Raw genomic sequence first — 26,772 nt, 5'->3', positions numbered from 1 at the left:
AGCTAGAGAATTAAAGTTTTTTTTACACCCAGGGTAGACTAAGTTAGAGCTTCGACTACGTTTTCACCTCGCTCCCTTTTCTTATATTGTTGCAATCGTATATGCTTTAAGCATAATTTCTAATAATATTTAATATATCTTGGTATTGTAAATATAATTAAAATCAAATTAAAAAAATATATATATATTTAAATTAAAAAAATATGTTTTGCAATCGTAAATGCTTTAAGCATAATTTCTAATAATATTTAAACCTTTTGGTATTATAAATATCATTAAAATTAAATTTAAAAAATATATATATATATTTAAATTAAAAAACTAACCGAAAAAATACCATAAATATACCACAATAGTATTTTTCCGCCCTTCAGATAGCAGAAAAATATGTTTCAGTTTTTTCATTGAAGTCATAAACTCAAATCAGAATTTAGGTTTTACTGTACTATGAATAAATAAATCTATAAATCTTTTAAAAAAATCTAAAAAATAGCATATATAATATACCAAATTTTATGTATTTTTAAGTATTTTATTTTAATAAAATTAATTCATTATTATTAATTTTGTATTTATTATTTATTAATTTTATTATTTTTAACTATTAATTTTTAAAGTATTTATTTAAGCTGTTTTTTTTGGATTACATATTTATTTAAAAAAAATTAATTTTAGAGTATACTGAAAGATACCATAATTGTACAAAAAATAAGTACCTTCGCCCGCTTTCAAGTACCAGTAAAATGATTCTTGTCCAGTTTCTGCCTCAGTCATATCATAAGCTCAAATCAAAGCTTAATTTTTTTTTAGTTGTTGTTGTTGTTGTGCCCAAAATCAGCGCTGCAACTGGATGCACACTTCGTCGGATCAGCGTCCCCAGTTGGCAAATCAATGCGCCTCACGCACAATCAGCACAACAGTCGGGCAGACGCGATGCGATGCGATGCGATGCGACCAAATGGTCCAGTGCTCACTCAACTCGCTGGATGGACAGCCCGCAGCATTCAATCAGAGCTATTCAATGGCAGCGCAAAAATGAGAATAACCCAAACAAATCACAGTCACAGCCCGCCGGCACTGTCCCGGCTGTCCCGGCTGTCCCGCTCCGGCTAAAGCTGGCAACTTGTCTGTGCCGCCAAAACTTTGTTTTCGCTCACGCTCCTCACTCCGCTCGCTTTTTTTTTTCCATCCGCTTTTTTTTTTCTGCAACACTTTTTGCAATGCAATACATAAACATGGTTACAATTTATGCGCCCCGTCCGCCAGTTGTGCAACCGCATTCCCATGCCAAGGAGCTGTAGCTCCTGCCGGCCCCTTCACAACCCAACCCAACCACCCCACGGCCCTTCTGCCCAGTCGCCGCATCGTGTTGAGCAACAACTGTTGCCCTAGAAAGGCGCGGAGTGCCAAACTAACTTCAAACTCGCAATATAAACACATAAATCCTGGCCACTGATACACACAGATTCCGTTAGACAAGAGTTGGGCGCACTGAGCGTGGGCTGGGCGTGGCTGTGGCTCTGGCTCTGGCTATGGCTCTGGCTGTGGGGGTCGTAGGTTGGAAAGCGCCAGCAGCAACTTTTGCGTAGCGACAACAAAAAAAAAAACTTGCCAGCAACAACAGCAGCAGCAGTTGCATTCAAAAATTATTATTGGGGCGTTTTTGTGGGCGTGCTGGCATCGGTTAGCTTGGGCAATGTGGAAATCTGGCAAATGGAGAAGCGCTCGCAGCGACGGCAACAGCAACAGCAGCAACACCTTTCTCCCAGTTTAGGCTGCCTCTTAAATGATGAAGCGCTTAGTTTTTTATGCATGGAACTTGTCGATGGCAAAAGTTGAATTATTGCGAATCCGACGGGGCAGTAGCTTGGCTCATGCATTATGAATGCTTCGGACGCTGACGAGCAGCAGCAGCAGCAGCAGCAGCAGCAGCAGCAGAAGAGATTAGCGGGGTGTTGGGACAGACAGCATGCTGTTGGACATAGATGGCACGTATACTTATATGTGTAAACATATAGACTATATATATTTATTTGGCATTTGGAGTGGTGCAGCCGGTGGCAGCTACAAGTTGCACTTACTAGTGTGCCACAAATTTGGTGCAAAGGGCCCTTCAAGCCCTGGCTACAAGCTGTGCGAGCGAACGTGGAGCACAAACTTGTTGAAGTGCTCGATGAAATATTTCAGCAGCACACAATTTGCCAAAGACAGTTTTCTGTCGAATTATATACATCTATACATGTGTATATCTATATACACACATACATATATTCGGAAGATATTTAGAGCTATGTACTTTTCTTTTCAGTACTTCAAGACATCCCATAAAATGTTATGGGCGTTGAGAAGATCTACTCAAATATATTTAACTATTTGTCTTTTTTACAATATATACATATATATGTACATATATTATGACTAGTCCCATTTATAGATATTAACCATGGTATATACATATATGTCTGTTAATTTTTTTTACTATTTACAAATGTTTCACTACATTTTATACTACTCTTTTAGTTAACTTCTCTTTTCGTACTACCATTTTTATTTTTTGCTAAGTTTTTAGCCAAACCAAACCATAATTTAAATACATACAAAAATATGATTATTCAAGTGTTGCATTAAATACTGCATTTTATACTAATTTTTTAACTCAGTTTTTAACCAAAACTTAACTAAATATATCTAAAAATATAATAATTATTATATTTATACTAGTTTCAAGTTGATCTCAAAATATTACATTAAATACAAAATTGCATACTACTATTTTAGTTAACTACTCTTTCCGCACTACTATTTTTGTGAACTACTAAAATTAGTTTACTCCGTTTTTGAAAAACATTTGAATTAATCTACAAAAAAAAAAAAAAAAAAATAAAATAAAATTATTATTTATATTAGTTTCAAATTGTTCTCAAAATATTGCATTAAATACCAAATATTATGCTACTATTTTAATTAACTACTCTTTTCGCACTACTATTTTTATAAAACACTATGTATTATTAAGTTTTTAACCAATAAAATATCTCAATTAATATACACTAAAATATCTAAATTAATATACACAATATGATTATTTTAATATTCTTTTAAAATTGTTCCCAAAATACTGTATTAAATACTAAACTATATGCCACTATTTTAATGGACTGCTCTCTTTGCACTACTATCCTTGTGAAACGCTTTACGTTTACTAAATTCTCAACCAAAAATATCTAATTTAATACAAAAATATAATTTTTTTTCTTAATAGCTACAAATTGCTCTCAAATTATTGTAATTTACTACATTTTTGCACTATTATTTTCATGAAAATTTTTCACGAGTTGCATATAAAATTTAAGGCATTTATTTAATTGATTGCATTTCACTCTCGGCCAGGTCACTCTGCCAAACTTAAATCAAACCGAAATATTTGGCACCCAATTTTTGGTATTTCATAATTTGGAGCTCTCAAAGTTTTGCTTTGTGGGGCCGAATACAACTTTTTATTCATATAACTGTTGACACCCACAGCCATTCTAGTATTTATAAACGAGTACTAAGCGGATTCGTATGCATAGAAAAAAAGTAGCAAATAAATAAAATCGAAATAAATAGAAAAAGTTTTATGAAATCATTTTTCTTTTATGAATTTCAATTTGTTAAATAACAAAAAAATGAATCTCTGCAAAATTTTAGCTTTAACGATTTGAAGCATTATGAATCGCTAATAGCTCTAGCAGCTGGGTGATTTAGTAGATAGATAGTAAATTGATAAGCAGATATTATTTCTGCATATATTTAGAGTAGGTATTGAGCTTTGGCTGGCATATGAAAATATTTGGGGAGGGAACAAAAATTTCTAAAAATATTTAATGGCTCTTTGCATATAAGATACTCACTTAGCATATTGCAAGAATATTTCTAATCTTTAAAATATTACAAAAATATTTGTGCCGCTCTGAAAGCCATTGATTTTTCGTTAGCACAACTTTAATATGCGCATAGCTAATGGCCTGCCGATAAAGCCAAAAGCCAAAAGCAACAGCAAAACTAAGAAATAAAAGGAACAAAATACAAAATATATAAATTTGAATATATAGCATTGCACTTTTCGCGTTGGCGCTGCAAGGCCCTAAATCAATGTTGGTATTGTGCGGAACGGTGCGGTACGGGCATGGGCATGGGCATGGGTATGGCAGCGCGGTGTGAAACGGCAATGCTTGTGGCAACACCCGGGGGCATGGCGTCAATTTGGTAACCAAATCGAACATTTCACAATGCCAACCGAAAATGTAATTGACGCACGTTGCTTAGGTACGGAATCGGAGCTGCAGTTGGAGTTGGAGGTGGAGTGGAAATCGGAGTGGCAGTTGGAGTTGGTGGGGTCATCACCTCTGTCCAGCATGCTACTATCATCATTTTAATGTTGATTGTCGGCTTGTCAGGGCTTGTGGATAGGCGATAAGCGCTTCATTTTGCGGCTTGGTCGCCAAAGCAACCCGAAATTAGATTGAGTAAGCGCTGACTCCGAGCGTCGTGCAATTGGCGGTGCCACAGCCACTGCAACTGCAACTGCAACTGCAACAGCAACTGCTGCAAATTGAAATAGCTGCGATACAAGCGCTAATTCGATGACGCCATGGCTCCCTGTGCAGGTCAACGCCAACGCCGTCTCCTAACTAATGGCCACCTGAGCAGCTGGCGCCGCCACAGGAACCAACCCTAACCAATAGATGCAATGCACATGTGCATAAATAAACATCTATATAAAGCCGACCCCTCGGTAACAAGCCGAATTAAATGGTTCAGCGCCTTTGGTCAGGACACGCCGCACGGCCTCTGGCTTCAAGGGTGCAGCGACTGGAACGAATGCAGTTGCTCCTTAATGAGGTGCACAAAATTCAAATTTATGAGCATATTCCTTTTAAATGTTGACTCGTCTCATTTATAAACGTTAAAATATACCAATGTGTATGTAAATTTTTTTTTGATATGAAAGGTGTGAGGGACAGCTTTCTGTCTCTAATATAGCATTACATGAAAATGGAAACAGAGAGTTTCAATCGAAAATGTCTTTAGTGTGCCTCAACTCAAGCAGTGAATGAGCCTAGAGAGAGAGAGAGAGAGAGTGACTCTATGGAGAGCCAGCATAAGGAGAGGAAGCCTTAAGATAAGCGACATACCTGATTTTACGTCGTCAACTTTGAATGCTGCTTAAACAAATACTATTAAGACCGTACTACATAAGGTACTACATATAAGTATACCTCCATATATTGCACTCTATCTTTAATAACAGCCTCTCTGTGTGATTCTCATGCATTTGAGGCAGCTCTTGAAGGCGTTCCAGAATATTTAAACCATATGTTTTTACCACAATGAAAGGGCACTAGACTAGACCTGCATTGTTTACGCATTATGTGACTTTACTGTTTTAGGTTTTTATTTATTATATTTCAGATATTTATAAGACTTAAAATAGAATAAGATCATCTTTAACAATAATATCTATTTTCTAGTATGTATTTGTACTCCCAAAAATGTGCATTATTTTTACACTTTTTCAACACTGTCAGTGTTGCCAACTGGTTTTTGACATATGATTTTCACTTGTCACTTGCATTGAAAACTTTTCGCAGCATTGTCAAAAATAATTCGTTTCGCCATGAATTGGGCTTTGTTCCTGTGCATTTTGCTGCGCCAAGCGATGCAAACCAAGTGAGTTAATGAATATGCTAATCAAATCAGCCGTCTCATCGATGCTCCACACCGCGACAGACCCTGTGGGGACCACGGCGAAGTGCACTGCATGCGCTGCCAGTGCCAGCGGGTGGTGCGCAAGAAACGTGGACGACAGCCACCCGATCTCTGCGAGCAGACGGGCGTCTACAGCTACGACTATGAAGAGGACGATTAGAGGGGAAGACTCGCAGCTGAGAGAGAGTGAGAGACTCGTTAAGCGGAAAGTTACTCTCGACAACGACTGATAAATAAAGTTTGAGCTGAGCGAATTCACAGCCGAAGCTACAAAATGGATTCTCTGCTCGTGGAGCATTTGGCATCGGCGGGCCACTTTGGGGCGTCTGCACTTGCCGGCCTAGTCACCGCATAGGCGTGTTGTAGAAATTGCTTAGAAATTGTCACTTTTAGGTAGTCTGGCAAATGCGTCTAATTGAATGCGACTCTTCGAGCTGCGAGCGCGGTCAGGCTGGGCTTTTGTTTGGCCGAATTTGAAAGTGGCCGCAAATAGAAGACAAAGTCATGGCCACCACAATTACGCTCCGGCCCGGTCCGGTCCGGACCGGCCCGGGAAAGTGCTACTAATTATCCATGACCAATCACAAGTCGCGCGCACCGCCAAGACGCTGGGCGAGACGAGGGGCCAGAAATCGTTTACAAAAGCCGGCGCACAAATGTGTCGCCGTGCGACGAAAATATGATGTTAAATAAATAATAAGCTGTCCATAATAGATGATATAGGCGTACAGCTAGTTGCCTTTCGTTTTGGCCCATTCGCATTGCATAAGTCCGCCCAGACGGCGACGAAATGTAGGTGAGACAACTAGAGAAAGAAAAGTAGCGTCCCATGATTCGCGCCAAGCGTGTTGCTAGCCGCTCCATCGAGACACGCTAGTTCTCACTTTTATCTTCTTTCAGAATGTTATAACGCTTCAATTGATACTATAGCAAATAATCGAAGCTATTGCTTTCTTTTTGTTGTTCCCTTTTCCCATACCTCTGTGCGGCCATCTCTATCTTTCCTCACTCTCTCAGTCTCTCAGTGTCTACGTATCTTTTCTTTTCTCTTTTTCTATCTCTTAGTTTCTTCTCTCTACCTCTGTATGTCTTTCTTTCTTTTTGAATTCTGCTCTTGGTGAATCCATTTTGCCTTTTTATCACTTGCATTCCCTTCTGCTTCCCTCTCTCTTATTGTCTGGCTTCCACCACATATTGGTGTCTTCCTATTTCGATCTATTTTTTGCTCTCTCGGTCCCTTGTCTTCGCTTTCCACTCTCTTTTTCTCCTATCTCTCTGTCCTCATTTTTGCTGAGTCTTCTCTGCCTTTTTTCGTCTTCTTTGTAGTCGGAGAGAGCTGTAATTCTCTCTCGCTCTCTCTCTCTCTCTCTCTCTCTCCATCTCACTCTCTCTCTCTGTCTTTCTCTCTTTCGGTTTTTATTTTCATATCTTACTCTCTCGATCTCACTCTGTTTATTTGGTTCTCTCAATTCTTTTTTTGTCATTTTTATTCTCTCTCTTTTTCTCTCCCACCTGTTTATCTTTCCTCGTTCTCTCTCCTCACCACTCCAATCTCTACTCTCTCTCTCTCCCACTCTCTCTCTCCACTTTCCATCTGCTCTCACTGTCCTACCCCTCTCACCCCCCTCCCATAGTCTCTCTCATTTCATTTTCAAATATATTTGAAAGGGGTTTATGCAAAAAATGCTTTCCCCAGCGTGTTGCTCTCGTGCGCTTATTTTTGGACTGGAATAAATTCAACTTTAAGTCCATTAAGCCGCAGTCAATCAGCAAGGACAATATTTTTGCCTTTTCGCCATTTGGTGAAAAATTAAAACTGGCCACAGACAACAACAACAGCTCGCGGAAGTAAAATCATTTACATACTCCTTTCGTTCTTTTTTCATTTTTTCATTTTTGTTGTTTTTGTTTTTCCTGTTTACAAAAATTTGTTGTCCTTAATTTCCATTTATTCTGGTCATTTTTTTTACCACTTTCGCACTGCCAAAATAAACTATCCATGAATTTATGTATACGAGTGAAAACGCAACATGGGAATGCAGGCCCATTGCCCGGGCACGCCCCCGAAAACGAGTGCCCAAAGTTTGGGGCAGACAGGAACAAAAAAAAAATGAGAGAAGAAGGGGCAAACAATGAAAATGCTCGCAATGAAATGCATTGAAAATTGAAAATCAATGAACTGTTATAATAACTTGCTGCTGCGTCAGGAGGAGCCCTTGCATATCTATCTGGAGCTCCAGCCACGTAGACGCGGATATCCAGCATATGTGCATATGAACTGGCATGGATATACATATATATAGATATATACGTACGTATTGGTAAGTACGTACAGACCCTTAAATGCATATGCACTGTGCAGGCTCACTGAGAGGGAATGAGAGAGGAGAGAGAGGGGGGATATAAAGAGGGAGAGAGAGTGAGAGAGAGAGAGAGAGAGGTGGAGTCAGTCGGCGGAATGCACAGGCTATGGCGGCTTACCCAGCTACACTGTGATAAATTATCCAGTTCAAGAAATTATAGATCGAAGGAATAAATCAATTACATTTATTTAGAAAAATATTTATTAATTTAAATTCATCTATATTCGAAATATTTTTTAGAAGTATTTATAGGTATATCAAAACTTTCTTAGTCTGAAAATATTTGTAAAATTATTCATAGATATATCAATACATATATTTTTCATATATTGATTTTCATAAATAAATAAATTCGCTAAAATCAATAGTATTTAGAATTCTCTGAAGTTCTTCGTAGACCTAACCGTATTTATAGTATAGAAATATATTAAAAATATGGAGATTTTCATCGATTCGCTAAGATCAAAATTATTTCAAAATCTTTGTAGAGCTATCCATACTTGTTTAGCACAGAAATATAAATGTATATTGACATATAGAGATTTTCATAATAAGATCAAACCAGTAAGATCAAAACTATTTCAAATTCTCTGCAGTTATGCGTAGAACATCTATATCATAGAAAAATAATTATAAAAATATTTTAGATGAGATTTTCATAAATATATAAACAAATATGTCTATACTATTATTAAATATTCGATATTAATGAGCTGTGTTTGATTTGCATTTTTTAATCAATTATCATATATATATATATATATATATATATATATATATATATATATATATATATATATATATATATATATATATATATATATATATATATATATATATATATATTTATATTCCCTAATATGCTTCACTGATAATTGATTAAAAAATGCAAATCAAACACAGCTCATTAATATCGAATATTTAATAATAGTATAGACATATATATATATATATATATACAAATATATAGATGGTAAATCCATTCTATTTTAATTAAGTAAATTAGAGAATATAGATCGTATGCATTACCTATGGTAACTTCATTCCATGTTAAAGAAATAACAATAAAGTATATTACAGAATATAGATATGACGTATTACCTATAGTTACCATAGGTAGGCCTTCTATTTTCAAAGAAAATCAATTAATATATTACTGAATCTAGATCTCAAGTATCACCTATGGTAACTCTCTTCCGACTCTGCTGCAGTGCATAATTCTTTGGCTGCTGCTGCTGCTGTTACTGTGGCTTCTCGGACTGCCTCTCGATGGGAAACGGCTGGGATGTGCCATTGGGACAAATGGAATGGGTCGCCAGTTGTAGCTCCGGCCACCTGCCACCCCGTGGCAACTCGTGCGTGCAACGCTCTTCATTAAACATATGTAGATGCGCTGGCTTACGAGCAGTTGCCGCAGCGAACGCGCCCCGCTCCCCGTCCAGCACCCTCTCACGCCGAACTGCTGCAATCGCATTGTGAATCGGATGCAACGATTAAAAATTAAATGTTGTCGTATTAACAAACAAGCTACACCCGCTGCCAGTTGGCAGTGGCATCTTCGACCACAGAAGTGTTGCCATGAAAGAGAGACGTTCGATGGCGCTGGGCTGCACTTCACTGGCTTCACTGACTTTCCGCATGGAAGTATGCCGAGCTGAAAATCCTTTTGTGCATGTAAAATGCATGGAGGGCTGGCGTGGCGGACGCGCGACGTGTGAAATTTATGCACATATGTTGAATGCATTTAAGCCAACGAGCGGACAGAAGGCGAGAGTCAGAGAGGGCGACAGAGAGGGGCAGAGGGTGAGCCATGTGGAGGGCAATGGACAACGGACTGGATGCAGTGCAGTCCATAGACTGCCAGACTGCCAACATTAAGACTCTCGGCTAGGTGATCAAAATTCATGGAAAATCAAGCAAAGCGCGCATATATTTCGGCAACGGCAGCGGCAAAACGGAATAAAAAAAATATGAAAATGAAATTGTTGGAAAATTGCAATGGCAATGGCAGTGGCACTGGCAATGACTGTGAACAGAGCAGCTCGAGAGTGCCACGAAGCCAAGGCACAAGTTGCAGCAGGACGTTCAGGCGAGTTAAATGAGTTGGAAATGCATTTGGCTTGCATGACACTTGGCATGGGCAAAGCTAATGGCCAAAAGCATAGCTGCTGCTGCTCATATTGATGATGTGGCTGCTGCTGCTGGCAGTCATTAAGGCCAAAAAATATGCTGGCCCCGTCCTTCGCTGATGAATTGACGCCACTCAGCCAAGCTTCTCAAGTTTTTCCAATCAATTAACAATCGGAATTTCCTCTTTCTATATTTTTATTCATATATATTTTTATTTTTATTTTTATTTTAATACTGTTAAATTGCCATGACCCAAAGGGCCGCCAATGCGATCCTACAGTTGCATCATTAAAAATTTAAAAATATATATATACATGGAAGACCTAAAGAAAATATTGCGCAACTTCAGGTTTTTTTTTCTTCACATAAATAATAATAAAATGTAAAGTCACTTCGTTGGGCCGCTAAATAAGTAAGTAAAGAGCGCATCACAGAAAATAAAGCTAAATTATAATAGCGCATAATTGCTGAAATACTTAAGCTATTGATAGAGACTTTGGCCACAAAGGGGCTTGTTAGCATGGTCGTGCATATAAAGCTCAGCTGGATCGCTCTATTTAGCCAACTTGTCGATTTGTCACTTTCACTTGACAAGCATTTCATTAGCCTAATTTTTCGCTATTCGATTGTCGATCAAAGACTTGCCGAAAGACCGTGCTGCCCTCTGCTTGCCTTTAATACCTTCCCGGAAGCTCATAGAAGATTAAATTCATCTTAGCGATGAACGAGTATTGTGCAGTCGAATAAGCTCGACTTCAATACTCGACTGACTTATTTTATTTGTGTGATTTGCTAAGCAAACGGCATGCTTGGCCAACTGGCGCACGCGGCGTATGCGCAACGTTCATGTTTCATATAATGGCTGCAATTGACGTTGACTTTTGCCCAGCGCAGTTCGGTTGTGTCTAGAATTGTGCTTTATTTCCCATACAGCTCACAGAGTTTCATAATATCCATTTGAGTAATCAGATATGAGTATTTGAGTGTCGGAATTGGACACAAATATAGAATAGAATCACCCGATTCTAAGAGACTTCAGTTCTATTGAATTTGGTTGTATGTGAATTTTGATGTGCACACAATTTATACAAGCGGACGTTGAAGATTTGACATGGAGTACGACATGTCGACTAAGGCCCGGACCTGGCTTTGGCACTTGTTGCAAAAGCACTTCATTTTGATGGCTGCTGGCAGGGCTGTGGCGGATTGGCACTGTTCAGCGAAATAGGCCTCAACTGCCGCCTGTTGGCTGCGGAACATGGCCTCGAGACGCTGCTTCAGCTGCTCCGCACTGCTGAGAGGGGTCTGGGGCATCTCGCTGAGCACTGCCTCCTCGCTGGGCTCTAGCTCAGTTGGCTCTATTGAGGGCTGTGTGCTGGTCGAATATACCGATGATTCGTTTTCGCCGGCTGGACGCCGATCCTGACCGTTGGGCCCGAACGGCGGCATCGGCAGTGGGAACGGATCGTTTGCTGTCATACTGATTTCGGCAAAGCTCTTGGCCAGGCGATACAGCTCGTCGGTGTTGCCAGCAACGAGGGCGCTGGAGTCAAAGTACCAGGGTATTTTGGCCTTGTAAAATGCCGACTCCAGCAGCATATAGTTGTGCATCGAATCGTTGGCGTTCGCTGGCCGATTTATGACCAGTATGCTGGCCAGTGCTCCAGGTCGCAGCTTGCCCATCAGGCGGCACCAGACCACTCCGTTGCTGAGATCCTTGAGCTTGTGACAGCGCGGACTGTGCACCAGTCCCTTAATCCACTGCAACAGCTGCCTCGCCTCGTCCTGGCCTTGCGATACTGCAACAAAAAGTCGATTAAATCGATTTAATCACCAAAAAAATACAAATCTCGGCTGCTAAAGTCCACTCACTGCTATGCATGTCGGGGTGATTTCTTATTCCAAACCAAATTTGTGTTAATCACTTGAAATTTTAAAAATGTTTCTATCTGGATTACTGCGTTCGAATTTTCGAGTTAGACGTAATACTCGTTAACAGTTCGTCTCTCAACCGAAAAAAAACAAGCGAACAAACTAAAATCAAAAACAAAAACAGTCGGGCCTTGCCAACTGCAGAATACTCTTTCAGATCCCATTAGCAATTTACTAGCTAAGATTAGCTCTAATAATGTAGAAAATGCAGTTTTACTCGGCGCCTACTGGGCGCCTCCATAGCTTGTTGATCTTGGGTGTTCGCTGCAGATCTGCAGTGCAAATTTCAGATTTCAATCTCATCACGCCCCTAGAGGAAGGATCAGGTATCACTTTACAAGTCGGAGATACGCACGAGTATGTGTCCCATAGCTTCACTATTTCCGAAATAAATTGCGTTCATACGGACTGACAGACGGACGCACAAGACGGACATTCATAAAACCAATATACTCATTTCACTTTAGTGAATGAGTATAAAAAATAGTTGAAAAACTTCCTATTTCGCTCTGCCTTTCGACGGCTCTTCTCCCTCCGTTCGCCAATTAACACATTTACGTGGCCAGTGACCAATTGGCCAATAGGCCCAGCGCACTTAACTCGTCTACAATGGGTCAATTTGGCTCAAAATCAAATGAATAGCATATTGTGCACGTTTCGATTGAACTGAATGTTGATTCGCAGCCGCATAACTTCCAAGTGCTCGGCACTCAGGCACTCTCAATTCATTCGATGGATGTGTGAAACATTAGTTTATGACTATTGGAAACTTGATAGCTCTCAGCTTTGCATTCATCAAGTGACTAAGCAATGTTTTGCCCACAGTTATAAATGAATATAGATGAAGTCTCATCATAAATTGGATTTTAAAGCTGGAAATATATTGCAATTTCTGTGAGCAGTTCTTAATTCATTCATTCATTTAGTTCATTTTAAAGTAAATTTGTATATTCAAATGCGATTCTTAATGCTTCAACTATATTTAAATTTCAATTCATTCATTCATATATTTATTCATAAGATATCTATTCATTCTATTCATTCGATGAATACTCAGAGTCTCTTATTTATAGCTCTTAATGCTTCAGCTATATTTAAATTTCGTAGACCACAATTTGTGATTCATTAAATTCATTCATTCATATATTTATTCACATTATATGCATTCATTCATTCAGCTCATTTTCAAGTAAATTTTTCTATTAAAATACACTGAAATATAATTTGACAAACAGACATCACACACACACCCACGCACACCCACACACGTACACCTCTGTCTATTTACTAGTTTAGTTCTGTGTGTGGTACGTAGTGGCTCTTAAAAAATCTCTTGTATATTCTTTGTGCTTCCTGTGGCTTGCGCCGCTGACTGTGTGCTGTGGTCAAGGCGGCCCCATTCGAGGCGCCCATTCTAGCTGCCATTCCCGTTACCATGCCTATGAGCATAGCCAGCTTCAGTAGCAGTGCCAGTGCCAGTACCAGTACCAGTCCCATTGGCGTTACCATGTCCGATCCCCTAGTACACATTGCCATTTGCTGGCAGCATGCAAATGAACGTTGGCCGGATACGGCACGTGCTCTCATCGGCTTCTCTCCTTTGGGGCGGTTGCCGTCACCTTTATGCGGCCATTCCGTTTCGCCACTGGCCGAAAGAGGCCGCACGGCAGCGGCAGCAGCAGCAGCAGCAGTTAGCCAGCTCCTGCGCGCAGTTGGACATGGCGCAGTGTTTTTGTTAGAGACGGCGCCATCCTGTTGCAGGATGTGGTACGGTTACCTGCGCTTTCCAGCGCGCACACAAATAAAATGCAAACAATGCTTGTTTCATTTGCGTAATAAAATATTTATACAGGTATTTAGTTAGCCGGACTCCAAGAGAGCGAGAGAGAGAGAGAGAGAGAGAGGGAGAGAAGTAAAATAACAGCACAAAAATACCCGCGCCAAGAGAACGAAAATTAAGCAAAATGCCACGAAAAAAATGGCAAAAATACAAAAAAAAAAAAAGGCCACAATAAAAAAGGAGAGAGGAAAAACCAGAGAAGAGAGAACATAAACGAACCCAAGGAAATAGACAGCTGCCCGCGGATGTGGCAGCAGCAGAAGCGAAATTTTTAGCCAAATGAACAACTTTAATAAAAAGCTGGCAATCTCTTTGAAGCCGCTGCTGTGTGACCCATTGTTTTGGCCGAAAACAAAAAACGTCTAGACGTCATTTCTCAGCCGAGAGTCGCTCGAACACTCCACGCTGCCCACTCCACTCTCCTCGACTCCAGCTGCCACAGACTGCGCCTCGTCCTGTCGCAGCTCGCGATATGTTAGATAAATCAGCACGCGCTGCGATTTGCCCTGACTTCACAGGCCGTTGCAGTCGCAGTTATCCCCGAGAATTATGGCCATGACGTGGATATTGCTTTCATTTATCATTGCGCCAACATTAACCGACCGAACAGCCCCCCTCCCTCACCCACAGCTGACCGCACCAACCGAATTAAGCTGCCCATCTCAAGAAACATATTGTTTGAGCTTCATGATTTTTCAATTGGATTAAAGCCTTTTTGTAGACCGATCAGATAGGAAAATGGGCAATTTGGGCATCTCGTGGCTGACAGGCAGCAGGAGGCGTGGATTATGTTAATTCAGTGAGACGAGCTGGCCCAGCACTTTCCGTCCGTCTCTCCATCCGATCGTCTTTATATTCATCTGTCCATACGTTCGTCTGCTCTTTCGTCTGTCCGTTTGTCTGTTCATCTGTCTGGCCGTCTATCCTTCTTACTTTCCGTCCAGCCGTTTGTTCTGTCCGTTTGTCTCTTCGTCTGTCTGGCCGGTTATGCCTCTGTCTGTCCGTCTGTTTGTCCCACTGTCACTCCGTTTGTCTGTTCGCAAGTCTGTCCGTGAATTCCTCCTTCTGTCTGTCTATCCATTCATCCATCTATCCGTCTTTCCGTCCGTCTGTTCATACGTCTGTCGTTTCGTCTAATCGTCACTCCGTCTGTTTATTCCTCCGTCTGTCTTTCTAATTCTTCGACTGTTCGTTTTTCTGTCTCTCTGTCTGTCTTACCATTCGTTCGTCTTTCCGTCCGTCTATCCATTCGTTCGTCCTTCCGTCCATCTGTCTCACTCTCCGCCTGATCCTCCGTCCGTCCGTTTGTCTGTCTATTCATCCATCTGTTCCTTCAACCGTTCGTCAGTTCGTCTTTCTGTCTCTCCGTCCGTCTCATCGCCCGTCTGTGGTAGCTACAAAAATACTCCCGAGATCCAAGGCTTTCATTCATTATTGAGTTGAGCTATTCATTTTTATTGCTTCCAGTTTAGTTTAATTTTCATTAGAGAATTGCACGTTTTGAGCCACTGTTTCGTTAGGCGAATACTAAAGTGTTTCGTATGCCTCGAGTGTGCTAAGTGTTTGCGCAGTGCTGTTGGCGTTTTCCTTCTGGCTGCAAATGGTTTTCCAAATTCCAGGTGCTGCTGAGCCCAAGTGGTTATCTTGGCCAGGGCTGTGCACGTTGGCTCTCTGAATAGGACGGCGGGCGGCTTTGCAACTGCAACGTGCTTTATCGCAGAGACGCTAATTAATCTGTGACGCCTTCAACTCCATTGTTGCGGCTGCTGCATCTTCGTGCAGGTCGAACTGATGGCACGGCCCACCCGCCGCCGCCGCCGCCTCCTGCTGCTGCTGCTGCTGCCTTTTTGCGATGCTGTAAACATTTTTAACACGTTTTTGCGAAACGGAAATTCTTCTAATATTTTTACATAATTTTATGTGCGACTACAACAAAAGGCAGAGGCAACGCCAACGACAACGACGACGACGACGACGACGTCTGCAATGACAATTAACAAAATAAACAAAATGTAGCAAAAAATGCGAGTGAGTGAGTGAGTTGTAGGCTGTGGGCTATCTGCCACTTGAGCGAGTGAAGGAGGGGCGGGGCCGAGTGGGGCGTGGGCTTTGTGATGTGAGCTGTGGGGTGACGGGGCGCCGGGTTCGGCACTCGCATCAGGGGTTGACATTCGCTGGACGGGGGGTCGGGGTCTCAGCCCCACTCTTGCCGTGGCACACAAACGGCGCATTTTAATGTGCGGTCAACAGTCAGGCAACGTCTAAATTTGAAATGTCAGCATTGTCAACGGCAATTTAGTCGCAACGCGGTGACAACACCAACAACAACAGCCAACAACAGCAACAGCAATCAGAATGAGTAGTTTGCTTTTTTTAAGCATCGTCGTTTGAATACACTTCAATCACTAAAATGCATATGCAAATATATACAGATATGCACGACCCGACTGAGTCTGGTTTGGGAACAATGGAAAGTCTGGCGAGTTTATGGCTCGAGAGATAAAAGTTTGTAATATAGACTAGAGCTAACGATTAGCTGTCCGGCATTGATTTAGAGGTAATTACCGTTAACTTATACGTGCACGGTATATACATACCATTAACATAGGGATTACATGAACAGACCTAGTATAAATATACTCTATGCATACATTGTAGTATTCATGCCATATACATACATGTACGTATATGTATGTATTAGAGAGATGATATATGCAAATAAACTGTCTAAGTAGTGTTTAAGAAAAGTATACATACTAAACTACATACTACAAAGTATTTAATGCATAGCACACACATATACACCTGCATACATACATTATAAAATACATCATATATAACACAAAATGCCTTACTCTAATGACAGTTGTATGTTCTAGTAAATAATATATAATATACATAGTATAGAGGACTGTCCCTATTCGACGTACCGTATCTAGCCACTTTACTAGATTGACCATAATCGACGGGCCCATGCTCATGTTTTTTAAATCAAAGAAAAACACAATTAGATTGATGTTGATAATAATAATATTTATTTCATTTGGTTACATTAGATTTGATGACATTAATTTTGATATGATATCTCTCAACTGGTCGATATAAGATCGCATCATAATTAACTGAAAACAATATAACATTCTATATACCATATCAATACCAAAATAAATTGTATATGTACACCAACAAATGTATTCATATATCAAATAAACTTTGAAGATCACAAATGCCGTTCGTAAAAACTTGACAAATTTGAAGAGGCAGACTCTATGAGCTGAGAATACTTGGGGCAGTCTTACAGAACGAGTGCGATATCTTCTAGTTTTTCTGCTTATACCATTACAAAAATATTCAGTGAGCATTTATAGCAAGCTCTATAGTTCAGCTTCAGAGGTGGATATATGTATGTTGTCTTGATCCACAGGCCAAGTCAACAATAAACAAATTTTTTTTTTACTAGGCTTTTATAGCTGATATATTAGAATATTATCAATATATCTGAATATATGTATGTATGTGTCTATGTGAATTTATTTGCGAGCATCTACATAAGTGCATACATACCTACTTACATATTTATTTCCGAGCCTCTACATAAGTGCATACATACCTACTTACATATATAAATACATATAATGTACATCCATACAGACCTAAATAGATACATACATTTATTTGTAAATATATATGTATATATTATATATATATACTTTCATAAATACATAAATTTATGGGCAAATATACATACATACATGTTCAAAACTTCATGTAGTTAACTTCTGCTACAGTTAATCAATATACCCTTTCATTAATATCTACAGAAACCTAACACAGAAACCAATATACCCTTTCATTGCCATGTAAAGACCTCCCACATTTGGTCTCTATGCACATGAATTGTGTTGCAGCTGCAGAGATAAAGCGAAGATACCCCATTGTGTAGAGCATCCGAAAAGCTGCAACATATTGCACAATCTTGTTGATGCTAACAGTTGCTTGTTGCTTTTTTGTTTGCTGTTTGCCGTTTGCTGTTTGCTGGCTTTGTTTTTTTTTTTTATATACATACATATATATATTTTTTTGGGGTTGACAACATTTACACTTGTACACAAATAATGCATAATACATAATAATAATTGCGAAAAGCTTTCAAATGCTTTGTTTAAATGCTTTGCTCGTCGGATTTGGGCACATGCTGAGGCCTTCGCGACAGCACGAAAATGTGGCATGCGGCATGCCGCATACGACCTATGGAACATGGCATGCGCCGTGCGGCATGCGTCATACGGCATGATGCATGTGGCATAAAGCATGGGCATGACTTTGCTTAATTCACACTCTGTGTGTCTACGCCTTTTGGCAGCGATGGGCGGCCGCCCAGTCAGATCCGAGCGCCCGGTGAAGGGTCGACCCGGCAGCAACGTGTTGTGCAATCAACTGACTAAGCACTATCTCATTGCTATTATCTAATTTTATCTTCTTTGTATTTGGCCAAGGTCTCCGGTCAGCTAATGGCCATCAAAAGTCGGTTTTGCTTTATTGAAGATTCTACTACTATATAAGCACTTAAGATAAAAGCAAAACATCATGCAAACGACCTTGTGCAGATGCGCCTCGTGCTAGCGCTGATACTTTGCACCTGAATGGCACACGTATTAAGCATGTGCACACCTTTGAGCTGGTTAGAGACTATTATTACTTACAAAGGTATATTGTGCGTATTATTCATCAGTAATCATGCAACGCCTAGATGGGCAACATCTAGCAGAAACCCTTTCAGCACAAGCAAGCTGTGCATTGGGTTCCATTCAACTTGATATTTGCTGGCACCAGACTTGGTTGGAGGTTCCACTCAACTTCGTGTTCGCTCGGGTCCGCATAGATTCGATTCAGCTTCGATTGAATAAATTGTGGGAGCTCAACATCTTTGCTCTGCGATCTCTCAGCTGAAATAGGGGATTCTTTAATGAAATCTTAACTTTCTATGCATATACAGGGCTGTCCATATTCGAGGAACTCATTATATAGGCACCTCTTTGAGAGATATTACATCTGAAAGGTGATGTCAACAAATCTCCATATGCAAAATTTGCGCTTTTCTTTGATAACTAAAATTCCATTGGTCAGCCTTGTAGGGCTGCCAGATGGGCTCCTCGAATGCGGACAGCCCTGTATGGTATTTTTTGTAAAATTAATCATATTGGATGAGCTGTTCCTTTCCACCAGCTATTCCAGTTCATATTGTAGATGAAGACTACGTTGGTAAGGTTTTTAGGCTGCCAGATCATACAGCTTGTGGTTTCAAGATATGTATTATATGATAATTAGATTTGATATGACGCCACACAGAACTCTTAGCAAAACCAGGAGGCTCTACTTCGCTCTCTTTACTTAAATGATTTTTAAATTACGCTCGCGTTCTTCTTCTTTCTCTCCAGCCAATCACAATCATCGCACTTAAACCAACTATCGACAGACGTCTAATCATCGATATGGTTGAGTATCGATAGAATTATAAGTATTGTTGTTAATTAACCGTGTTGCTTCCTCCTTATTGGCCTACAATATGTGGAAGCAGGATTATTTTACAAATTACACAGCTCTACGCTTTGTTACGTACTTTCTCTTCTCCGTCGCTCTTCATTGCATTCACAGAATTTCATTACATTTTGGAATCCGATTTCAATTAATAATGGACTCTTGATCATCTTTAATCAATATCGAATATGTAAATATTTCACAATTTATTAAACCCACGACAAAAGCCAACAACAAATGGAAAAAATTACAAAATAAACGAATGAAAAGTAAATGAAAATTTGCATTGTGTAAATGCATTTGACGCAATTAAAATGTGTGCAAATACCTTTGACAACTGATATGCATGGGCTCAGCGCTATAATTGTTGTTATATGAACCGCTATATTGTAAAATTCATATTATTTGCATTGTTTTGTTTTGTTTGTTGTTGTTGTTGTGTTTTTTTTTTTTTTTAGTCTTCGCCGCCAGCTAAATGGAGGAATAATTCCCTGTCTGCAGTGAGATGTGTAAACAAACCTTTGGCATAATTAAATATGTATAAAAATACATTCGGAATTTGTATTATCATTATTATTTTTTTTTACTCAACGTGCGGTAAGCCTCGCTTGTTTTAATTTCTATATATTTTATAATATTTCAAATTGGTTTTCAATTTAATTAGAGCGAAACTCAATTTACCAGCGTATACGGAATCTGACCCTAAGCTAAAACTCCATTCGGCTTCAAAAGTTGATTGACTGGATGGATCAGCTTTACACACTCGTACAACTGATATATATTTATTTTATTCTTTTTTATATTATATATATATGTATTTTCACATACAATTTCATTTTAAACAATTAAAATGCAACTGATTGAAGTAGTGTACGCATAATTATACGATGTGTATAAAATTTAGTTTTGTATGTATGTATATATGATATGATATAATATGAAATCTTGATTACCTAACTAAATACATATATGCAAACATGTGTTCCTATATACATTTATAGGTTAATTGGCTTTGATTCCGTTTTATCACCTCCCATTCCAATAGCTTCACAGTCGCTCCCAGTAGCGAGTTCCTTTCTTTTCGAATTTCTTCGCCGACTAACAATCATCGACAACCCTGTTTCTCTCTCATTCTTTGTCTTCGTGGCTCATAACGACCCTGTCTGTGTGGCCTGAGAGTGCGAAGGACTCTACTCTGGAGTCTCAAAACGGCACTACGTCCAGCTTCAGCCTGGGTCTCACTCACTCACAGAGTGAATCAGAGCAGCGTGCAGCTCAGATCTAAACTCACTCGGATTATACCCCTATATAAGCTCTCACTAGCCCTACTGAAATATTCAGAAACTATTATAATCAGCTTTCTCAGCTTGGGCCCAGTTGCCAGTGCAAAAATCTTAAGATAGTCTTAATTTAATATTTAGAAAAAATCTTTATCTATTCTTAATTTCATATTTATTGTAATTTTTTTTTAGAAACAGTAAAATTATTGGCGATACGACAAGTAAATATATATGAATTTATATATATCAAAATTTTGCTCGCCTTGAACAATTCGATATTAAAAATTCATAACTATCTATAGATAAACATTTATTTTTATATATGTATATACATATGTATATCACTTTGTAGCTCAGCATATCTGCCAGCATTTCTGCCATTTGTGCTTAAAGTCCACACAGTGTTTAAGCTGCATTCGAATGTATTCATTCGCCGTATGAGCAGCTCCATTGCTATTCAAGATGTCGCGCACAGAACAGACGCTGGCACAGGCAAAGTATGAAAGTGACACACACACACACTCACACACACTTTAGTCACACACATTCACACTCACACATACACACTCGACTCAAAAGGAGAGCAACAAAAGTTGCCAACGCGAATTAGTGACACATTTTCGAATTCGATATAAATGTTTTTATGGGTTACTCCAGCTAGAGTTTGCCAGGCGAGGGGGCGTGGCTGGCTGTGTGCGATAGGGCGTTGGGTGCTGGGTCGTCTTCTTCGTCGGCAGCCTGGTAGCTACATTGATAGTAATTGCATGCAGCATGCACAATTGCAGCCGCTTGGAGCTTACTAAAAACGAGACGCGTAATAAATCCATAATCCGAGGCGACAATTTGAATCATTGCGCTGTAAATGCATGGCGAACGGGCGTGTGGGTGTGTGGGTGTGTGGGCGGGCGCGTTACTCGCTCTACTAGTAACTACAAGCGCTGTCGAGTGGAGGTCTAGAGGTCTTCGTGGGTCGAGCCAAGCGTTTGACAGGCAACGGCAACGGCAACGGCAACGTTGTCGCAGCTGCAGCAGCTCCACGCAGATCGCAGTTTGCAGTTTGCAGTTGCCAGTTGCCAGTTGCCAGCTCGTATCCAAAAGACAAGACAGTCGCAGCTGCAGTCCCAGTTGTAGACGCCGCTGTTGGCCCTTCTTTTTGTTTTATTGCATTTCACTTTACTGGCTTTTAGTTTTCATTCTTATGCCCTGTACAGATGGCCAGTCGGGTATGCTGTGTCGTGCGACAGTATGTTATCAATTTGAAAATCAGTCCAAGTCGAGGGTAAATGAGTAGCTAGTTCGGTAGTAAAAAGTGGAATGGACTTATGTATGACAGTCTTTGGATGTTCTCTAGTCGGGCACTGCCCATCAGTTGTTATTGTTGGCTTTGCCGCCTGACGCCAAATTCATTTGGGCCCCCTCCCTCCGGATCGGCTCCTCCTTAGTCTTGCCAGTTGCTGCTGTCAGGCATGTGAAAATTGCATTTTATGCTGCTTCTGCTGCTCCGCTTCCAACGCATCCCAAACCATTCGCTGTCTGTTGCTGCTGCTGCTGCTGCTTTTGCTGCTTAGCAGACAGGTCCTTGTGCTGTATGTTTGCCTTTGCCTTGGCAGTTAAAATAATCATAATAAAAACAAAATCCAGCGCACGACTGCGGCGCAGACGAGACGAAGACGTAGAATAGCATTGAGCCTTAGCTGGGGAACGAGCGTGGCCAGAACAAGGGAAAGCGCATTAAAGAAACAGCAGCTAAAGCAGCAGCAGCAGCAGCAGCAGCAGCAGCAACAACAAGAACAACAGCAGCAACAGTAATAGAAGCAACAACAATGAATGTCAACATTTGCCAGTGCACTTTGGCAAGAAAACGGAAGCTGGGAATCAGGACATGGGCTTTGACTTGGACATGAGCAGGAGAGACGTGAATGCCTCACGTCGGCTTAGTTATCTTGATCAGGGCAATGCAATCCATTTAATTTGCCCTTAATGAAGTTTGTAAAAGAAACGCAATTGCAACAGCAGGAGTAGCAGGAGCAGCAGCAGCAGCAGCAATAGCAATAGCAACAGCAGGACTAGCAGGAGCAGCAGTTCCAGTAATCAGTGGACTTTTTGGGGCTCATCCAGTCTGAAAGCTGACGCCGTTCGATTTATACGCCCGACCTTTTCAATTGGCAGCGGATTTTCATGTTGCGGTTGGTTGGCAGCCAAATTGGCGAGACCCGCTGCCAGGATCCGATGTTAATTTGCAAATGGCTCGGTTTGCGGCCCGATAAAATGCATATCGCATCCGCAGCAGCAGCAGCAGCAGCGGCGCTTAAGCCAGGCCAGCCAGCAGTGGCCAGTTCGAGCTATGATTGTTATTAGCGGGCCAACTATTCGTTTAGTTAGAATTTTTAGTCACATTTTTTTTTTAGTTTGGCTGTCGACACTAAATTGCGAGAGTTAAGCTTGGCAAAAAAAAAATATATATATGAATATATAAATATTTTTTTCTTTTTACGATTATCCACAATTGTTTAGAGCTTTGTAATTTTTTCTTAGAAAAATTGAATACGATTAATTTTAATCTATATATATATATAATAACAATATATACTTTATCTGCCACGCCCTTTTCTAGCAGCTACATACGTTTTCAGAAAACCATTATTCTGATTTCCCATATTCACTCTCTCTCTCTCTATCTCTCTTTCTATCTATATCTCTTTCTATATATATCTCTCTGTCTTTCTTTCTGTCTATCTATGTCTCTCTCTGTCTTTCTGTCTATCTATGTCTCTCTCTCTCTTTCTATCTCTCTCTCTCCCACTCTTACTCTCTGTAGCCCTTTGCACAGGAAGTGTCTGCGCCATTCCATTCCAAGCTCTAGTGCTATAAAATTTTCTACTCTCCATCTCATATAAATATATTTTAATAATTTTACATTCTATTTTTTGTTTTTCACGACCTTTCACAACTTTTCAATTTTGACTTAATCAATTTGCAATTGCGATTGCCAGCATAGCTGCCTCGCTTTTACTTGTTTTGTTTCTAAAAAATGTTTTTGGATGTGACATACGTATGCGACAAATGGAAGAGTTTTAAAGCCAAATGGGACAAGCGACAGACACGTTGGCCTCGCTGCTGATTGTCGCGACGTGTCAAATGGCCAAATTGCAGTTTGAACTCGGTCCAGGTCAGGCGATGGGGTCAATGGTCAAATGCTGAACAGCTTTCGGAAAGATGTATTCCGCCCAGAAGGTAATCACACCGACACCTGACTGACAGCCATGTCATTACGTATTTAAGAGGCTCGCCGAGGCAAGGCAAGGCATCTGGAATAGGGACTGTGGCCGGACTACATGAATGGAGGCTCGCACAACGACCCAATACATCCAATTTTCATACATTAACAGGCTGTGTGCGTTACCCACATAATTAGCCAGTGTCCTAGACGGAGCCATAAAGTCAGCGCTGGGCCTCAAGCAGAAGCCATTTCAATATTGAATTGTCGGATCGACTAATGCCCAATGCTCCGTTCGGTCAATCTGTCGCTCTAATAGCTTGTCTCGGCTCCCACATAGTAGCATATACATACACGAACAGCAGTGTTATCCAACAATTGATTAATGTTGCTCTGGGACTGGCAGCAGCACTCGCCAATTGCGAGCTCTGCTCAGCTGCCAGCTGGCCATTGTGCTGGGTGTTGAGCGACGATGGCATCATAACAATGAGCTTAGGGGAGAGCTTTGAGTATACAGTGGAGAAGATGATGAGATTTTTAATGAGACTTGATTAAAAGTAGATTAGAGATTTTATTATATGATTTATAGAAGAAAAACACATTTTTGTAGCTGATTTTGTATCGCTTTAAATAGACATTAACAACTTTAGGCCTTGGCTATGGCGTCTAGCAGAGCTAGCTAAACACGCTCAATGTTGAAAAGATTGTGTTTAGGGTTGTTGAGAATACATCAATATATCGATATATTTGTCAATATCGGAATATTTTAATTTGCTCAAATATTGCTAAAAGTAATGAAAACAAGTGTATTTAACACATTAAATATATATATTTTCATATGTGAAAATCAAGCACTATGATGTTTTTGAGTAACTAATACTGGAGTTAGGCGGTCTTTTTCTTTAAATATAAAAAATACGTATTTTTATTAGTCTTGGTTTTTTGGGAAGGATTTTAAATTTATTGTGCAAAAAAAATTATCGAAAAATATTGATATATCGATATTTTTAAAGTGGCAAAGATTTGTTTCAATATTTCATTTATGATCGATACGATGATATTTTAAAATATTCGACAGCCCTAGTTGAATTGAATACCTCAGCCCACATTATTTCTACATATGACAAGGAAACTTGAAGAGCTTGATTACTAGGCATCACTAATTCATTAGGCTTATTAATGATATAATTATAACTAAATTTAATGCATATATTTTGCACATCATTAGCATAACTTGTTCATATTCTTTTTTTTTTTTTGTTTATTTTTGAACATGTTCTCTATAATTAAACAAAAATATTTATTATACTATACAATAATTTTCTAAAATATTTACCTAAAATAAAATTGTGTTTATAAACCTTTAAGCCCCATTATAAGTAAAATATGTAAATATGTTAAAAAATGTTAAAATATTCTTAATCCGATAAGCCGAAGCCCCATGCAGCCAGCGCTTCAAAAATTAAGTTAGTTTTAATTTTAATTAACTCTAAGATAGATAAATAAATAAATAAATAAAAATTGTGTTTTGTCATTTAAAAAAATAAATATTATAATATATTTCCATATTTAATATTTAAATTAAAATGAAAGCTTACACAAAAAATTGTTCAGAATAGTGTAATATGACTTTTTCCCAGAATACTTTCAGTTTATGCAAGAGCTTCGGTTAAAGCCTTCTATAATATAATTGATCTTCCAATAGAAGATTCTTTATATAAAAACTCTATATTCTATAGCTTTTTTGGCAGCTCCTCTTCACTATATATTTAATAGGAACTCTCTTTTCAGTTTCCACTAATGGGCAAAGTTATATAATTCCCTATAAAAACAGATTCATCTGCTGCGAGTATTGCCATATGTGCATAATATTATACAAATCGAATACACTCGGTAAATATATTCTTTAAACCTCAATGCTGCAGCTTTAAGGCAGTAAATACTTTTACCCCTTTGCAACGTTCTAACTTACGCCCACGCTTAGCTCTAGCGCAAATGGAAAAGCACTTTCAAGCTGTGAGTACTTGAGTGTGTGTGCGCGTGTGTGTGTGTTAACCAAAATCAAGCCGACTATTTTGCATACGCAAATAAAAATAAATAAATTGAAATACGTTGAGCATCAGCGCCGTGTAAGTTGCCTCCCACTGCCAACAGAAGCGACCCCTTCCACCTCGTGCACTGCTCTCCTACCGCACTCCATCTCGCCCAGGCAGGATATAACACGCATGTAAATCGACGTTTTACAGAACAAATGCTACCTGTGGGGCCGCCAGCCACCTGACCCGCTAGCTGACTGTCTGGGGTGTAGTTGTACAGGTAAATTTTCCGTGCGGATGTGCCATTGCCAATTGCTCAAATTGTGGGAGAGGAGGGGGAGGCGACGGCGGCATTGGTTTGCTCTTCTCGTTTGCTGTTCTTCTTCTCTCCGTCTCTTCGTTTTCTTTTTTTTTTGTGTTTGTTCATTTTGCACCTTTTTGTCTGCGCTGTTTTGCATATTTTTCGATTTTACCGCTCGCTAAAATTGACGTCGCAGCTTCTAATATATGTTTGGAATGCATACATACATATAAATTTACATATACTTGTATATGTGTATATATTTTTATTTAGATAGTGCTGATCCTGAAAAGTATTTTAATTATCTGCAGAGCATTCGTATAATTTTACTTTCTAACTAGGGACTCTTAGCACTTCAGGCGACTATCTCTCCATTTACATAAA

General features: G+C 39.6%; 1 protein-coding gene and 1 long non-coding RNA gene across 2 annotated transcripts; one reads left to right on the top strand and one right to left on the bottom strand.

Annotated features, from left to right (window-relative positions):
* The first annotated feature begins 5,551 nt into the window (after positions 1-5,551).
* LOC149090683 (uncharacterized) lies at positions 5,552-5,939 on the top strand. Its single transcript, XR_016197571.1, has 2 exons — positions 5,552-5,712; positions 5,773-5,939. It is a non-coding gene; the product is annotated as an uncharacterized LOC149090683 (long non-coding RNA).
* A 5,199-nt stretch (positions 5,940-11,138) lies between these two features.
* Positions 11,139-12,254, bottom strand: LOC115565005 (uncharacterized). The gene is made up of 2 exons (XM_030389929.2): positions 12,117-12,254; positions 11,139-12,043 (listed from the first exon to the last, which is right to left on the bottom strand). The coding sequence occupies exons 1-2, from the start codon at positions 12,124-12,126 to the stop codon at positions 11,328-11,330; spliced, it is 726 nt and encodes a 241-aa protein (XP_030245789.1). The 5' UTR covers positions 12,127-12,254; the 3' UTR covers positions 11,139-11,327.
* Between the last annotated feature and the right edge of the window lie 14,518 nt (positions 12,255-26,772).

This window comes from Drosophila navojoa, chromosome X (genome assembly GCF_054131105.1).
Source record: "Drosophila navojoa isolate 15081-1374.11 chromosome X, UAZ_NAV_1.0, whole genome shotgun sequence".
Lineage (NCBI taxonomy): Eukaryota > Metazoa > Arthropoda > Insecta > Diptera > Drosophilidae > Drosophila > Drosophila navojoa.
This window is presented reverse-complemented; position numbering and strand designations above follow the sequence as displayed.